Genomic DNA, 16,373 nt, shown 5'->3' on the forward strand with positions numbered 1-16,373 from the left:
TAATTCTTAATTTTAGTCTCCTGGGTAATTAATTTGCAGTTTTGAAGCCTAGAAGGGTTAATGTGCGATTTAGCTCAATTTTGCCTATAAATAGAAGTAAATCTCTTCATTTCAAGGTAAGTGACTTTTTAGCCTACAAAAGCTCTCTGCTCTCCTGTTTTGTGTGGAGGTGATCGCTGACTTGAGCGTCGGAGGGTTTTCGCCGTGTGACCACCCGGCGCCTCTAACGTGTGTTCGTAAATCAGGTGACAGCCCAAAAGGGAGACGTGCGACTTCTTCAGGTGACCGAAGGAGTAGGAGATCGTTCTCATTTGTAGGTGACCGAAGAAGCAGGAGACCAGAAGGACATACGACTTCCTATTTTATTTGCTGAATAGGGACATAATTATTTCGCCCGCATCAGAAATTAAACAATTTAGTCTTATATTCAATTCGTGTCAATCATCAACGAGAAGATGAGAAGAAAAATGAGTTGATGTGTTACTTCCTAGTGAAACAGCTTCACAAGGATGGATCACTAATAACGAAGATAAAGATGTCGAGACAAATATTGAATGTAAGGAAACTTCATGAAAAAAGTTAATTCATATTGAATGAAGAGAAGAAAGATGTCATTTTTAAGATTGATTCATTCCTATCTTATTTCATTCCAATACTTCAATTATATCCTATGCTCCACAAAGATTCATCACAAAAACTCCTATGAGAACTGAGCCCGATCTCACAAGTCAGTTTGGTGAGATGAATATCACATTTAGATCATTTATAAAAATATATTATTTTTTTTGTAAATATGAGCGAAGTTGACTCATTTCACGAATAAACTCAAGATTCATATGCATAGTGTGTTGATCTATGCTATATTTATGGGATACTAAAAGCTAGATAGATTCTACACAAATACATGTGATTTTATGAATATTTGGACGAGTCCTTGTCACACCGAATACTTTTTCCAAAATTATGATGAAAGCTAAAGTTTGAGTCGCTTTGCAAGAGTATTAACCGAGTTCAGTTATCAACAGCTTTCACAAATAGCCATCATGGAAAATTGATCCCAAAAGCCTTATTTAGATACATCCATTTCACAATCCGAATGCAATACGCAATGTCAACCCAGAAAATGTACAAATGCTTGCTTAACCATCGTACTATTAATATATCTGCACGTACCAATTTCTGTACTCTAGTATAAAGTGGACAAAAATCATGTGTGTTATGTTTATCCAACAAGTAGCATGAATCGGTGACCTCAAACCTTCAAGGCTACAGCAGAATCAAGCTGAAAACGATTCAGTCTAACAGTCCCAAGAACAAATTCTGGGAGTTCTGCTTCTTCTTTTGCCTGTGATAAAGAGAGACGTCATATTCTTCACATGTAACATGCATGCTTTATGATGTATCTCACTTTAGTAGTTAACCAGAAGCTAAGGCAGTGATTAAGGTAGTGTCTGAGAGAGCTTCTGAAAAGCACTTCTCAGCTTTTCCTTAACAAAAATTTGAAATTTTGATAAATTTTGTTAACGAAAAACTGAAAAGTGCTACCTAGAAGCTCTCCCAAACACTGCCTAAGCTTATAGAACATCCAGTAAGAGTATCTTACTAAAATCATGATTTATTTTACTTTCATAAAGCTAAAACAATGCTCCATTCTTTTAGATAGAGAACTGGGATTAATTTGCCATTGCATCACCATGTACACAGCGGATATGAAAGTGTTTAAGTTTTCAAAGATACGTTCAGAATCGTTCAAGTTTACATCTATTCACAAAAGTGAACTTGCTAAGATTTATATGGAAACATAAAGGTTTCTGTAGTTGCTTACAAGCCACAGCCGAAGACAAACCAAACGTGCTTTAATTTAGTGATAACATGTCGAATAAAAAGACATAATAAAAGATGTGAATATCACATTACAGCAAGCAGAAACACCAAAGAACCCGCTATGCTGAAATTTGGCTGATAGAAAAGGTAAGCCAATGGAATAAGCTTTTGGTGAAAAGAGAATGGAATTTATTCTTCAAAGTTGACCGGAGAATATAAATTATATTTTATATGGAAAATGGGGAAAAGTTTCCCTTTGACGATAACTTAAGAGTGGCTAAAACCAAAATAAATGTTGTCCCATAAGCACATGAGAACCCATAGCTTCTCAGGAATGATCATACATGTGAATGCCTAAGGAATTTCAATCTCAAGATGATTCAGTCTGTCAATTCTAAAACATCACTATATTGATTCAATTTTTTTCAGTAAAATTAAGTGGCAAAGGGAAATAACAATACACGAACCTCTATCACAATTGCAAGATCAACAACAATGCTTGTGACATATCCAAGGACAAGACCTACGACACTTCTTGCTACGGATGATGAACCAATATCTACATCAATCTGCAGGATGGGTTATTCATCAATTCCAATCTGTAAAAATTTCAAAGGCCGCCATATTCGATACCAGAGAAACTTTGTAGCTAATAAGTTGCAAATACAGCAAGACTGAACAGACAAGTGGAAGTTATCATGGGACTGCAACATAGTCCACCCAATGATGTAAGATAAAACAATGATCAGTAAGCAGAAATATCACAGTGCCACATATATCTTGCTTTCCAGTCCACAAGGTTCTTTGGAGAAGTCTCACTGGAAATTTTGACCCAACAAAATCCTGGTGATTTTAGTTGCCAACAATGATATTGAATTCTTTTTAAAGTTCCCATGTAATTGGTTCAATCTATTTGATACACAAGTAGAAACGTGGTATCAGCTCTAGCATTCTTTCAATCAAGATTAAGAATTACTGTTCGACGTTTTGAGTAAATCTCAGACCAGGCCACAAGCTCCACTAATTCGTTTCAAAGGACTAACTAGCTAGTAAAGCAGAGTATCAGGCCATCTCAAAATTTCAACCTGTTCACCATAAGGTTGATATACAAACAGTAACAAAAGTAGAATCCGAGCGATCGACCATTTCAATAAGCAGTGAACAACTTGTCCTCACTTGCAGAGTAACGCAAAAAATGAAGCCCAAAATACTTCTAAGGTTTAACTAAATCAGCTCAGAGGCAGCAAGAATAGATGCAGCACTGTGAACGAAAGCCACCACATGTTAGCATGATGGGAACAAAGAATGATTTCTCACCTCCAGAAAATTATCTTGCCTGAGGTATTTGCATGTTACTGCTTTTCCCAGAAGGCAAGCTTTTGTTCCAACAGCACGCTTTACCATCCAGTATCCCTGTTATAAGAAATTTAGACAAATTATGATTTACGAGAATGTCAGGCATGGCTCACAAAAAGACACCACTTCGTGAGATCAGAGATAGGCTTACCTGAATAATGCTAGGAATAAGCTTGAATCTTGAATCACGAAACATATCAGTGCCATCGACAAATTTACCCAACAAGGAACTTTTGTTTATGGGTCTGTCTGCCGCAAAATACATAACCAGGCTGTAGTTCGGTCTGGCTGGAACCTGACAAAGAAAACAGTGTGAAATAAAAAGGTTGCCACAAGAAATAAGAGGAAAAAAAAATCTAAAATATCATTGAGATGAGAATTTTCCAGCTTCAATCATTCTTCTGTGCATCTAAAATACATTATATGTTTTAGCTTTACAACTTTTTTGCACAATAATACGTCCCCAGCACAAAATGAGCATTAGTGCTGTTTTATAAATCACAAGAGCTTTTCACTAGGACACAAAAATAAGTGTGTATGACAATTGCTACAACGTTCGTTAGTTCCAACCAATCTCAAGCATCTATTTTGTTTTTTTGCCTGCAATAGAGTTTCCGAAGCAAAATATAAAGTTACACAATGAAAAGGGAGTTGATATAGTAATATGAGACTGAGACAACTAATCAAAATATATAGAATTTAAACAGCATCTTCACAATACTCTGAAGAAAAGGAATAGACAACAGTTATCAGCACACCTCAAGATTAATGACAAGGATGAATGGAAGCTTTTTCCCAGCTTCACTCTGCCATTGAGAGAAAGAAAGAAAAAAAATTTCTTTGAATCAGATATCACAAAACAGAAAATACTTAGGGAAAAATTACATCAGTGAAATAAAACAATTCTTGAGATAGCAAATTCTTTGTTGAAGCAGACACTCTAACTATAAACGTTGCTATGTCATAAGAGAGAATGCAAGCAACAGAATAAGAAAAACAAATAATGTATCAGAAAACGATGTGGAAATGCAGCGGGGAACATGGATATACATCTATGCATCCTGTAAGAAACAAAAGGCAACACTCACGTGGAACTGCTTAAACTTCAATGGCATTCATTGCACTTAAAGAAAACGCTTTTTTTTTTTTATGGGAAACGAAATATATATTACAAAAAGTGGACCAGAGGTCCACAGGAAAAGAAATAAAACCCGGAGTCAACTTAGCACAATATAAGTCTCCAATCCCTATACAAATCTGTAATCGAAAAGTCTATGAACTTCTTGGTCTTCGAAATCCAAAACGGAACCGTAAATTTGATCTTGCCCAAGCAATTAAGGGATTCGTGAACTGTGTATTTCATTCATGATTCAACCAAGAATCAAGGGAAATTGCGGGACGATAAAAGAGGAGTTTCAAAGCCGTACAGAGTTCTCGTCGTAATCCAAACAACCATGCTATCCTGACACAAATTAGTGAAGGGACACTGTTTGAAAAACATTTTTTTACTATACCATGGATTTAACCTAAATCAATTAATCAGTTGATCACATCTATGTTCAACCCAGTATCTTCACTCTGAATTCGTAAATTACCAAAATAATTATTATGAGCATAATTATAGAAAAATGATGTCGCTACCATACTATTTTAGATCGTGGAATAAGCAGCTTCTTTAAAAATCCTTTCATTCCAAAAGTCAATTTGAGAAGAGCACAACATTGGTCAGCATACTAAAACTCCGAACTGTAACAGCTCAATAGCTCTCAGTTACGAGTCTTAAGAGAATCAGTATAGAATAGAATAGGAAAATCAGCTCTTGTAGCTTTTTCAATAATGTGAAGTGATGCAATCTCAATATTTTACATTACCTGAACGATACTTTTAGGATGCAAAGCAACATTTGTGACACAATCTTCCACTTTAAACCAGTCGACTGCAATGAGCGTAAAAAGAGGTTCGCCACCTTTTACCTGGATCAGGAAGCAAAAATTTGATTAAGTTAGATGGTTTTAGTTAATGTACGAGAGAAAATATCTATCTAATCTATAAATATAAAAGAACCAATGCAAAAAAATTTGAACTAACGTTGTGCTATAAACATCTATGTAGAACACTTCATTGTACAAGATTGGTCTACTTTGTAAATGAACTAGATTTACTCCAGCTTTATAATGGGAACTCAACAATAAAGATTAAAAGGCAGGAATACTGGAATGGTAATGGTTGCAGAAGGATATCAAATCAGGAAAGATGGCCTCGTACACCATCACAAAAAAACAAAAATCAGCAATTATATAATGCTAAAACCAAAACTAGATTACTAAAAATATTGGATGAATAAACTTGAAATACTCGTGAAGTTCTTATCCAGATTATAGATCAGAATAACTGGAAACCAGTAAAGAATTACCAGAAAGCTACATTCTTATTCTTCATAATAAATAACAACTCTAAAAAAGGACTTTAATCGCCTGGATGTATTCCTTTGTACAAACAAAAAGTTATATTCATTCGTGGACATAATTTTTTAACGACTTCCATGCCTATAAAACTTAACTCGAGAACATAAGAGGATTCTCAATATCTAAAAGAAATTCACGTTCAACGCATAAACACATAATCATTGAATTGACTGCTAAATTCTATCACAGTTTCCATTTGAATTCAGATATGAGCTTTTTGCAGTTAACATTTTTCATGCAATTTTAAATTGACACATTGTATTGATACAGAATCAGGAAATCTTATTAGAATGCCAACAAAAAGAAGATATAACACAAAAGAATAATCATCCTCACTTTTCAGCTTTAAGGGATGGTGATTGCCTGATTGGTACATAACTCGTAAAATAGTCCTTTCAGTATCCACATGTTGTACTATGTGTGATGCAATTATGCGGTATCTTTTTCTCGACATTTGTTAAAATTTCAGAATTATATTTCTTTTTTCCAGAACTCAATGTTTCTGATTTTTTTTCCTTTCTGAGAGCTGGTTGTAAATTATTAATATAAGTCAAACTTGTAGAATAATCACCTTGATCATAGTGTTTCCTAATTATTTACAAGCAGACATAGGTTTAAAGAAGTTCATAAATATGAAACAACTTTGATAAATTTAATCAATTAAAGAGCGATAAAATATTTGAAGTATTCAATTTTAATGGCGAGAATTCATTTACTTTCTTCAATAGATATCCTTGGAAGCCATCAAAGAGATTCTATGATCTTTACGTCTTTCAAAAGTGATATCTTTCAGCTGTTCTTCCTATTCTTCAACGTTTATCACCTTTCTGGTTTTTACAACTAATTGTATAAGCAAAACATCCTTGCATTAAAGACTTGTTGATCATTCTACAATGCACCAAATACTGGAAACCTTTAATTTAACCCTCAATGTCACTTGATTTATGCAAAAATTTTAGGTTGGAAATTTGATTTAACATCACCATAATCACAAAGATATGGAATATAAATATCCAGGGAAACATTGCATTTTAAATACTGAATAGACCTTTATGCTATCTTTCAAGTATGTCTTCCCTCTTATCATGAATCCAGAACCATCTGGAGAAGACCAACAGTTCTTATCAGCTTCATCCTTTGCTCTCCTCATAGACCCTTGAAACTGACTTGAATCGAGGTTGATTGGAGGTACCTTTGAGTTCAACTGATTACTTGAGTCTAGATCTGTATAAATCAATTAGAGAAATGTTTGAAGAACACTTCATATGCAAATATATATGTATTGTTAGAGGGAAAAAATAACGGGAAAAAAATAGTTTATTCCTTAATAGAGTGATTGGATAAAGTACCTGAAGCCTTCTTTAGTGCCAAACCGGCTATAGCCCATGAAACATTCTTCAGCTTAATTTTTCTTACCTGCAAAAAACAACAAAAGTTTAGAAAGACCACGAAGCCCTTTAAAAGTAGAAGATACAATTCTCCTGCCACCAACTAAGGAATATAACCTTATTAACTCCAATTTCATTGTCACTATCATCATCATCAGATGATGATGATGAAGAATCAGCAGCAATTGCATCATAAAACTCATCTGCTGTTTCTGCATCCTCAAATTCACTAAAGGACCCAGAATGATCGGATACAGCTGTATGAACTACCGTGGTAGGTGATTCTGATGTAAATGTTGGATTTGCTGCTACGTATTCCTTGAGACCTAAACATATCATAAAGTAATAAAGGATACGAGGAAACAAAAAAGAAGTAAAGCATTGGCATGTGTTAGAGCAGAGGAAGAGAATCCGGATAGATGAAGGTTAGGCATTGCTAAGCAGAGTTGAATCACTTAAGGGGTTAAAGGAATTGACGGCAGTTAATGGGCTTCTATAGTTGCCTTCTACATAGAGAGTTGAGTTTTAGATCACAGGTTTCAAAAGAAGAAAAAAGAAATAAGAATTTAATTGGTTATACCAGCTCATTCAAATAATCAAGAAGCATAATGGTTATATTGCTCAAAATTTGGAGTTTGGACAACAATGAGACAAGAAATCATGGAGACGATTCTATTTGAACTTCAATTTAACTATAATTACCTATAAAAAAAATTAAAGACTTATATCTTCTCTCTTTTAATATTTACGAGAAACCCCAGTTTTATGAGGATGAGGAAACAGTTGGAACACTAGAAGTCTAGAAAGCGGTAAGAAAAGCAGACAGGAATCATATCAGCGATTGGAAGGGATTCCTCTCGGTAATGTTTCACAACATCATGTGCAAATCCAGATAAAAGAACATTACCAACCTGCTACTTGACTCAGCAATGCATAAGGAACAGTCTTTTCAAACTTCTGGCAGTGATTATTCCTCCACTTAAGCCAACCTTTGGGGTTTATCTCCAGTGTTTGTGTCACGAGACTTCTAACAGTTTTTGACGATGAAGATGTGCTTAAACTACTAATTTCCCATGTGGAAGCTACATAATAAAGCAAATCGAAAAGGTTAACTACCAGGCATTGAATTTCTGCTAACTTGAAAATTTTAGGACAATCAAGCTATCTGAAATACATTATTAAAGGGCGATAGAAGAAGAAAAAACTTGAGCTACAGGTGAAAATGCTGACAAAGCACCCATAAACTACAAAGTCGCATAGAATGAATAACAATTTGGCTCTCATGCAGAACTGCTATTAATTAGGTGGTATTTGATACAAGATGACTTTCACCTTAAGATCATTGGACCCATGGGAAAACTATATAGCCAACAGATCGAAAATCTGTTTCAACTGAGATTTCATGCGATCTCCAATCATGTGATTATCATACAAAGTCTAAGCAGGCAATTGCCTTCTAGTCTGATGCCAATGCTTCAGAATATTTTGATAAACCAAACAGAAAATGAAAAGGAGAGGCAATGCTCAATCATGTTATCTGTATGACTGTATTGACTTCCAAAAGTATGAAATTTGGGCATCACATGTCATATGGAAATACACCAGCAGTTACCAATGAACTTCAACTTCTATTGTTTCAGGAAAAATAAACGCAAAAAGAAAAGGCATATAGATGAGTCGATTCTCTAATTCCTCTACCTTCTTAAGGACAATACAGAAACTGATTACCAAATACTGGAAATTCATGTTGATTATATTGAATCATATTACGGTTAATTTTAGTGCGTTTGTATCCAGATCTTGAAGGCCGCTTCTTGTGTACGGAGGGGAACTGCAGGATTGCTGCGCAAATATGTGAACAAAGACTGTCAATCACAAAACGGTTAGACTTTTAGGAGACATTAGCAGATTTAGATTGCATGTACTACTCAAATCCAGGAACGACAGTCATTTCCAAAGAAAAAAATTGACATCATCCCATACTAATAACACAGAACATCTATTCTCGTCTTCAGAAAGTCAAATGTATTATAAAATTAAACTAAAACAAAAAATCCTGGAAAGCATTAGTGCAGAAAAGAATCATGGACGAAAATTTTGTAGAATGGCTCTTACCACTCAAAGTAGACTCGAGAAAGATGATTTTGTGGCAAGTAGAGTCAGGAGACATTGATCCACTATTTACAGTGCGTCTTAGGAAAGTATTGTGTATGACAAATTGATTGAATCGCTCACTTACATAAGTTTCTAAATCTCTCAACAATTTTCAAGAACAAAAAGTGAATGATTATGGGAATTTGAGTGTGACGATTTTGCATCAAATGAAGCCAACTGAATGCAAGCATGGAGAAGCCACAGAATAGCAAATGCTTACTGTATGTTCCATCTTGTCCACGAAACCATTGCCTTGAAAAGACAAAGTCCTTTTTTGACTTCCACCTGCATATAGATCATATAAATGATGACCAATGATATGGGCAGAAAATAACAGCAAAAACAAAACCATCATTTTCTCTTCATGAAATGGATTGAAATAAAGAATAAAGAGATAAGAATGCAATATTTAGGCATCGTTCGAAGTTGCATATTATTAATCAATTGATAATTTATCTTATCCAATCTCATTTTTAATTAGCCTATTATTTATCTATCTACTAAATATTTATCTTACATCAATCAAATCGTTAATTATTTATCTCACATCAATCAAATCATTGAATTTAAATTACTATATTACCCTTAATAAATAATATTATTCAAATTTTCTTAATTTTAAAAGGACAGAATGGTAATCTTATTTAAAATTTCATCAATCGAAACAAACACACTATTATTTATCAATTAAACCAAATACTATCATTTTGTATTTTATTTTTTTATCATATTAGATTATTTATCTCTATATTATTATCCTATCTTTAACTTCAAACGGTACATTAGATGATAAGACCTCAAAAAAAACCCAAAAAATCGACCAGGAAGCAAGGCTATAGCCTTACAATTGCGTGAATTCAAGCCAATAATATCATGCCGCTGCTATATTTAAATTACACTTTAAAAAAAATCATATATCTGGGTTATTACATAGAAGGGAACACCTTGAAGAAAACACACGTAGATGCAGCCATTAACTCTCAGAATGCAAAAGATTTGCAAAGTTCATCGGCACAGTGGGTTGAAACAGTTTACTTTCAATCAAAATGAACATCCCAGTTCCTCAAAGTGATAAACATAAGGCACTACAATCTCTGAAAATGATAAAGTCAAAGCACGACACTATTGCTCAACATAGTCAATAACTTGGTATGAACTCAAACCTTTACAGGTCCCCAAACAAGGGAAACAGTTCTTCCAATAAGTTTCAAACTAGGAGCATACTGTGGTTACAAAATCATTGATCAAGTTCTCTCGTATATCAGTTACCTTACAATGTGAAGCCAAAAGGGTATAAAGTTGACCAATAAATAAAAATGTTAGGATTCTTCTATGGAAGTGTTAACAAAAGATTTGATGAGATTTAAACAAAATGTTCAATGAGTCCTCTTTTATCTCCAAAAGAGAATATTATAATACAAGAAAATTGGTGCAAAATAAACATACCGAGTTAGATAACGCGGATCAAACGTCCCATACACAACATCATAGTGTCCATTTATTGAATCCACCAACTCCAAGTCACCTATTAATGAATCCCACCTGTAAAAGATCCATTAACTATTTTTCAGTCGAAAGGCAAAAACCATATTCATTAATCAGACCAACTCACTCGTATCTCGTATGTCGCTCAGTACTCAATACAACTTCAAAAACAGTATCTGCACTGGCATCAACAACACCAACAGCTTTGACAAGAATGCCTTTGCCACTCTTCAAAAGAAGTAAAGCATTCGATGAAATCATTATGCTAAAATCCAAATTAGAATTTAATATGAAGTGAGATGCATTCTCGTCTCCAGTCCAAAACAAACCAAGAGTAGAATGACGTGTTAAAAAAGTTTGAAATATGCACAACATGACAATTACAGTGACATTTTCATCAACTATCTACCTTTGAGTGGGCAATGTCTTCAAATATTCTCACACCTGAAACCCAAACAAGAACATATGTTAGGCAAAGTTCTCTCAGTAGGATAGAATTCTTATATGTACCAAATAATATCAAAGCAAGAATCCTTATTCAAGTCCACAAGTGATCACATCCTATTCTCAGACAAGGCATTCCTCCATTTTATAAATTTAATGAAATTTATCACAATCACTGTCAGAAATTCATAGAACGTTGATGTTTCGCCAGGCTAAAATTTTAACACATCTAAAAACTAAGAACTACACTTTTGGACCAAGTATCTGACTTCCAAATGCTGCTGACTATCACACTTGCAGACATCCAGATTCAAGAGAAGATCAAGAAGCACCTATATCCATGTCTTCAACTTGTATCTGGGTCCCTCATTAAAACCATGCCTTATATCCCAATTTAGAGAATGTTCTATGTTCAACATTGATTGGCCACTTTGTCAAAACGTTCAAGTCATCAGAAGACACACAGTTACATATTCAACTATGTGTGTAAGAATGCGTGCCAGTATCCTCCCGGCCACTCACATATGTTACAGAAGAAAAGCTCCTTCATACTTTAATAGAAATGGAAGAGTTCATTTTAAATTAAATAATTCCGGAAAAACAAAAAAACAAAGAAAAATTAGTAACGTGCATAAGACCATCATGGAGTCAACCCCCAGCACATGATACACAATGCTGTTAAATTTGTATTTTAAAGAATCATTTTTATCATTCATGCTAATGCTTTCTTTCTTTTTTGGATAGGAAACGAGATTATATGCTAATAAAGATACAAACAATATTAATTACAAAAAGCGAACCATTCATGTTAAACTTAAATGATGAAATGCAGAGTGTAAGATAAATGAATTTTTTTTTTTTTTGTTTTTATGTTCAGAAAGATAATACTAAATATTATTTAAAATAAGAACACAAGTTTACCATTAATCGTACGGACACATTTCCATTCATACGCTTCGACCACATCTCCACCATCGGCATCAAAATATGCATCCAATCTACCACCAGAACCCAAGTCCGAGGTTTTGCGCAAAAGCATTTCAGGCCCTGTTTACAGCACAGATAAAGCAATCACAAAACAATATTTGATATTTCTAATCACAGAACAGCAACTAAATTCGCCAAAAATAAATCACAGAAAAGATCTGTTGACCTACTACAACCATAGGGCAATTCTATGATATGGTACAAAGCAAAATATAAGTACACAAGAAAAGAAAAATGCTGCACGCACTCAAGATATTTTGGCACATATAATCATTACATTGAAGAATAAGAGTTATGGTTTTTTATAGTTTCATAGTTTAAAACTAAGGTAACCAGGCTTGTTGCAAAAACATTTCGTTGAAGCATAAAAGACAAGGTCAAAGTCATTTGAAAAACAAGACCTTTGATCTAGAATTATTTATTTTGTTTACACAGCTGATAACAAGAAACAAGAACAATTACTTTCACACATGTTCATGCACACGAGCTCCATGGAGGTGATGCCGTGATGTAGAAAAAAATAAAAGCAATGGAACATTTTGATAAGGAGAATATCTCTCTAACAATTGTCTAAATATATCAATAGTTCAATACATGTGTATAAGATCCTATAAAGCAATAATTTAATTAATTCCATACTCATAACCCAATTAAGGCCACTAAGAAGAATGTCAACCACATAATGCTGCCTCACCTTGCCCAATCCTTATTAGCTTCTTCAAACCATGCGCATAACGCCGTACTCTAGGCCGATGTTCCTCCAGGTTAATCCTTCCAAAAAGAAAATCGATGTTACAATTTTTGTGTGTGTGTGTGTGTAACTCATATAGCTCAAAGTGTAAGCCTAAAAGATAAACTATACGATTACATAACAAATCATAATGGCATTACTACATCTAGAACTGCATGGCAAACATGCATAATACTACACATAATCATTCAGAATTAAAATTTTCTAAGATCAAAATGCAAGCAGTTTGAACATTTTCCCGTAGTTGCACTCTTCTCAAAATGTCAACCTTGGCATAGTCGTGTAGGAGTAGCAACAAAGTAATGTGTCATGACGTGGAAGTTTATTATTCATCGGGACTGATCTGGTGAAGTACTTCATGATGGAAAAAAAAAATAGAAGACGACTCAAAATCTCTGAATAAGAATTCCACAAAAAAATTTGAGTGGATGAACATACTCATCCTCCATGTTCAGCTTGTTTCTCACGCTTCTGTCTCTTGAAAGCTCATACTCTACCTTCAATACAACATATAGTGAGACGCATGAGCGGAATAATTATCCAAAATTTCAAAATCAATTTTATAGTGTGATAACTCTGTTATAGGGAAACTTGTTAGGTGCATGGTGAGCGTCTTATAATTATAATGGATCTCATTTCTTGACAAAAAAAATGATATCCATATTACATTGTAATCATAACAATCAATAAAAAATGCATATAAATGTTGAATGGCTCTGTGTAACATCAACTGCAATCAGCAAGTCTTATAAAAACATAAACACACAATTTATAAAACAATTTATCTTAGAACGTCAAGAACGCCCGTCAAGGCTAAAAAAATGGCCATCAATATAACAGTCTAAGAGTGAGAATGAAACAAAGGCAACGCCATAACAATGAAAAAACTAATCTCACAATTTCGTGAACAAGAAAAGTGTAAGATCTGAAAAGCTTATCACACTACCTGTTGCTTAGCCTGATCAAATGCTTCCATCCATTTCCGGGCATCACCAGCAGAAGCACAAGCAATCTTGCAGCAGCCAAATAATTATTCAATGTGAGCAACCCAAATTATAAAAGCACAACAATATAAAAGTAACTCGCAGCAGCATAATGATGGCATCCTGAGCAAAAGCCCAAAAACATACATTAAGGCTTTACACACTTAAAGGAATATGAAGCAACCTCATGACCTAAACACATAGTTCTATGGAAATCTTGTTCATGAAGTTATCTTCAAGATGTGCATCATTTAGCTTGGTGATCTCCGCAAGTATGCAAGAACAGGACGAAGATTTCGTATTTGGAAGAAAATAAGGTCTTATTAATACATGCTGATTCTCACAGTTGAGTCAAGGATCATTTGCTCCTGAAAACTTAACTTCAGTGAAAAATCCATGTTATGTAAGTCCGAGACCCATAGAAATGGAAAATAATTCAGAACTAATGCTTCACAAAGTTACTATAAAAAAATTAACATGCATTGTTAATAAGGCTGATAGATAAGTCTCTTTTTCGGAATATCTTATAAATAAAAATTCAGAACTTGAGAGAAAGTGGAGCAAAATGCAAATGCAGATAATTATGATAGCAGCTACAGCAGTAATGATGGATGTCTTCTTCATATATTCAAACTCACTTTCTTTAATGTATCAAACGTAATCAAACTATAACTTACTTCTCCCTTTTTGGTTTCATCTAACCGATTGTAGAACCTTAGAACATAAAGATCCTACAAAACAAACCAAATATACGCAGGGGAATCAGCTATATTTATTATAACGCATAATATTTGCTCCAATAACCCATAGGAGTAAAACAGAACAAAAGAGAGAACAAATGAAGTTCAGTAAAACGTCCATCAAAACAATGTAAGAGTTGAAGAGCCCTTACACCACGGTTAACCTTCCGACGTCCTGACTCTTCCACCATAAGTGTATTCCCTATGGCACCCCTGTGAATGGGCTTCTGGAATATGCAATTATTGGACAGAAAAACACGTTGCAGAGATTATATTTAATAAACAACTTTGCTATGAAAGTTCTCTAAATATTCCAGTAACAAGAGGCATGGACCTCAACAAAATGACCATGGTATATTGTGTATATTCATGACCAAACGTGTACATATGCATGAAACTAGCACATTAGTGAGATAGAGATGCAAGTGCCAATATGGCCAGAAGTACTACAATTAAGAAATATTCAAAGTTGATGGTAAGTTTTCAACCAAAATTCCATAAAACAAGGAAACTTAGGGCTGCCTATGCGGTTTGACTATAGAGAAAGCATTAGCAAGAGTGTATAGTCCCTCATATCACTGATCCCTCAAACATCTCAATATATGAACCATCAATGGAATAAGATGCACATTACTTTGACCCATTCCTCATCGTGCAAACCATATTAAAAAATTAACCACGCGTTCTCAAGCAAACTTTCTCCTGTGTAGAAGCCTCTCTCTCTTTTTTCTTTTTTTTTTAATAAAAAAAACCAAACAAACAAATAAACTTTATTTGCAATCATTTCAAAAGCCAAAAAGGGGCAAAAGCACGTACCAAGCCGGGATTCTCATGGGGGTCGCGTTTGTACATCTCCACATACTTGCCGCGGATGAACAAGAAACGGAAATGGCAATACTCATGCCCAATTGAATTGACTCCCAGATGATAAACCCACCCGGAATACTCAAACCTCTCCCCGTGATCGCTGTTGCTCCTGATACTGGCGCTGTGATTGCCATTCTGTTTGCCAGAACCATTGGTCACCCGCCGCTCGGAGCCAGACTCCGAGCCCATACTCGCCGGTGATTCTGCCTCACTCCCCAGCATTTTCGTCATGGGTGCTGAAGCCATAGGCAAGAATCAAGATCTGCGCGTGAACGTGGAAAGATAGATGGGTAGGCTGTAGAAATTGGATAATAATAGAAAAATGGAAAAGGGTAGTTGCAGACGTGGTGCGAATGAAGTCAAAATCAAGAACAACCAACACCCGAAAGTCGACTAAACAAGGAATTTGTGGGCATGTGGCATCTCTTGCTGCCGACTTCTCCCAAGAATTGAGTCACTGACGACATTGTTGTGTGTGCTTTGCGTGTACACGTAGACACTATCTATCAAAAGTCCATATTCAATATAATATCCATTTATAACTCATTAGGTGAAAAGATTACTTTAGTTGCTATATTATATCATGGGGTGTCATGTTTTTAGCTTTTTTTATTTATTTATTTATATATCGATGTTATTAAAAATAACATCTCCTGCGAGAAAGTTCTATGTTCTGCCTAAATCAATGGTTCCCAAATGATCTGCATATCAATTTGGACCATTGATCTGTCACCCCAAGAACAACATAAAACTTTCCCTCTCGCGGATGTAAGCTCGAAATAAATTTGAGGTTGTTTGCGAGCGAGTTATTCATCTATCTTTGTTTAGTCATTGAGTTAGGAAGCCAAACATCCAATGTGTTTCGCAATGAGAACCACAATTTCGAGTGTATGTTTGGTGTGTTTGTTAAGATTGTACTGATTGATAAA

At 34.7% G+C, this 16,373-nt stretch overlaps 1 protein-coding gene across 2 annotated transcripts; it reads right to left on the reverse strand.

Moving 5' to 3' along the window:
• Positions 1–1,044: 1,044 nt before the first annotated feature.
• Positions 1,045–15,925, reverse strand: LOC140892547 (protein ENHANCED DISEASE RESISTANCE 2). Of its 2 annotated transcripts, XM_073301471.1 has the most exons (22): positions 15,394–15,925; positions 14,730–14,804; positions 14,515–14,568; positions 13,801–13,866; positions 13,293–13,351; positions 12,798–12,874; positions 12,038–12,163; positions 11,082–11,116; positions 10,800–10,900; positions 10,634–10,729; positions 9,408–9,472; positions 8,804–8,875; positions 7,945–8,115; positions 7,151–7,359; positions 6,995–7,061; positions 6,694–6,869; positions 5,052–5,153; positions 3,939–3,986; positions 3,332–3,475; positions 3,142–3,237; positions 2,292–2,393; positions 1,045–1,345 (listed from the first exon to the last, which is right to left on the reverse strand). In XM_073301471.1, exons 1-22 carry the CDS (start codon positions 15,688–15,690, stop codon positions 1,253–1,255), a joined length of 2,331 nt encoding a protein of 776 aa, XP_073157572.1. In that variant the 5' UTR covers positions 15,691–15,925; the 3' UTR covers positions 1,045–1,252. The 2 variants fall into 2 exon arrangements, with proteins under 2 accessions (XP_073157572.1, XP_073157573.1); XM_073301472.1 differs by lacking the exon at positions 13,293–13,351 and having other exon boundaries at positions 15,394–15,457.
• Between the last annotated feature and the right edge of the window lie 448 nt (positions 15,926–16,373).

The sequence above is a fragment of the Henckelia pumila genome, chromosome 3 (assembly GCF_033568475.1).
Source record: "Henckelia pumila isolate YLH828 chromosome 3, ASM3356847v2, whole genome shotgun sequence".
Classification (NCBI taxonomy): domain Eukaryota; kingdom Viridiplantae; phylum Streptophyta; class Magnoliopsida; order Lamiales; family Gesneriaceae; genus Henckelia; species Henckelia pumila.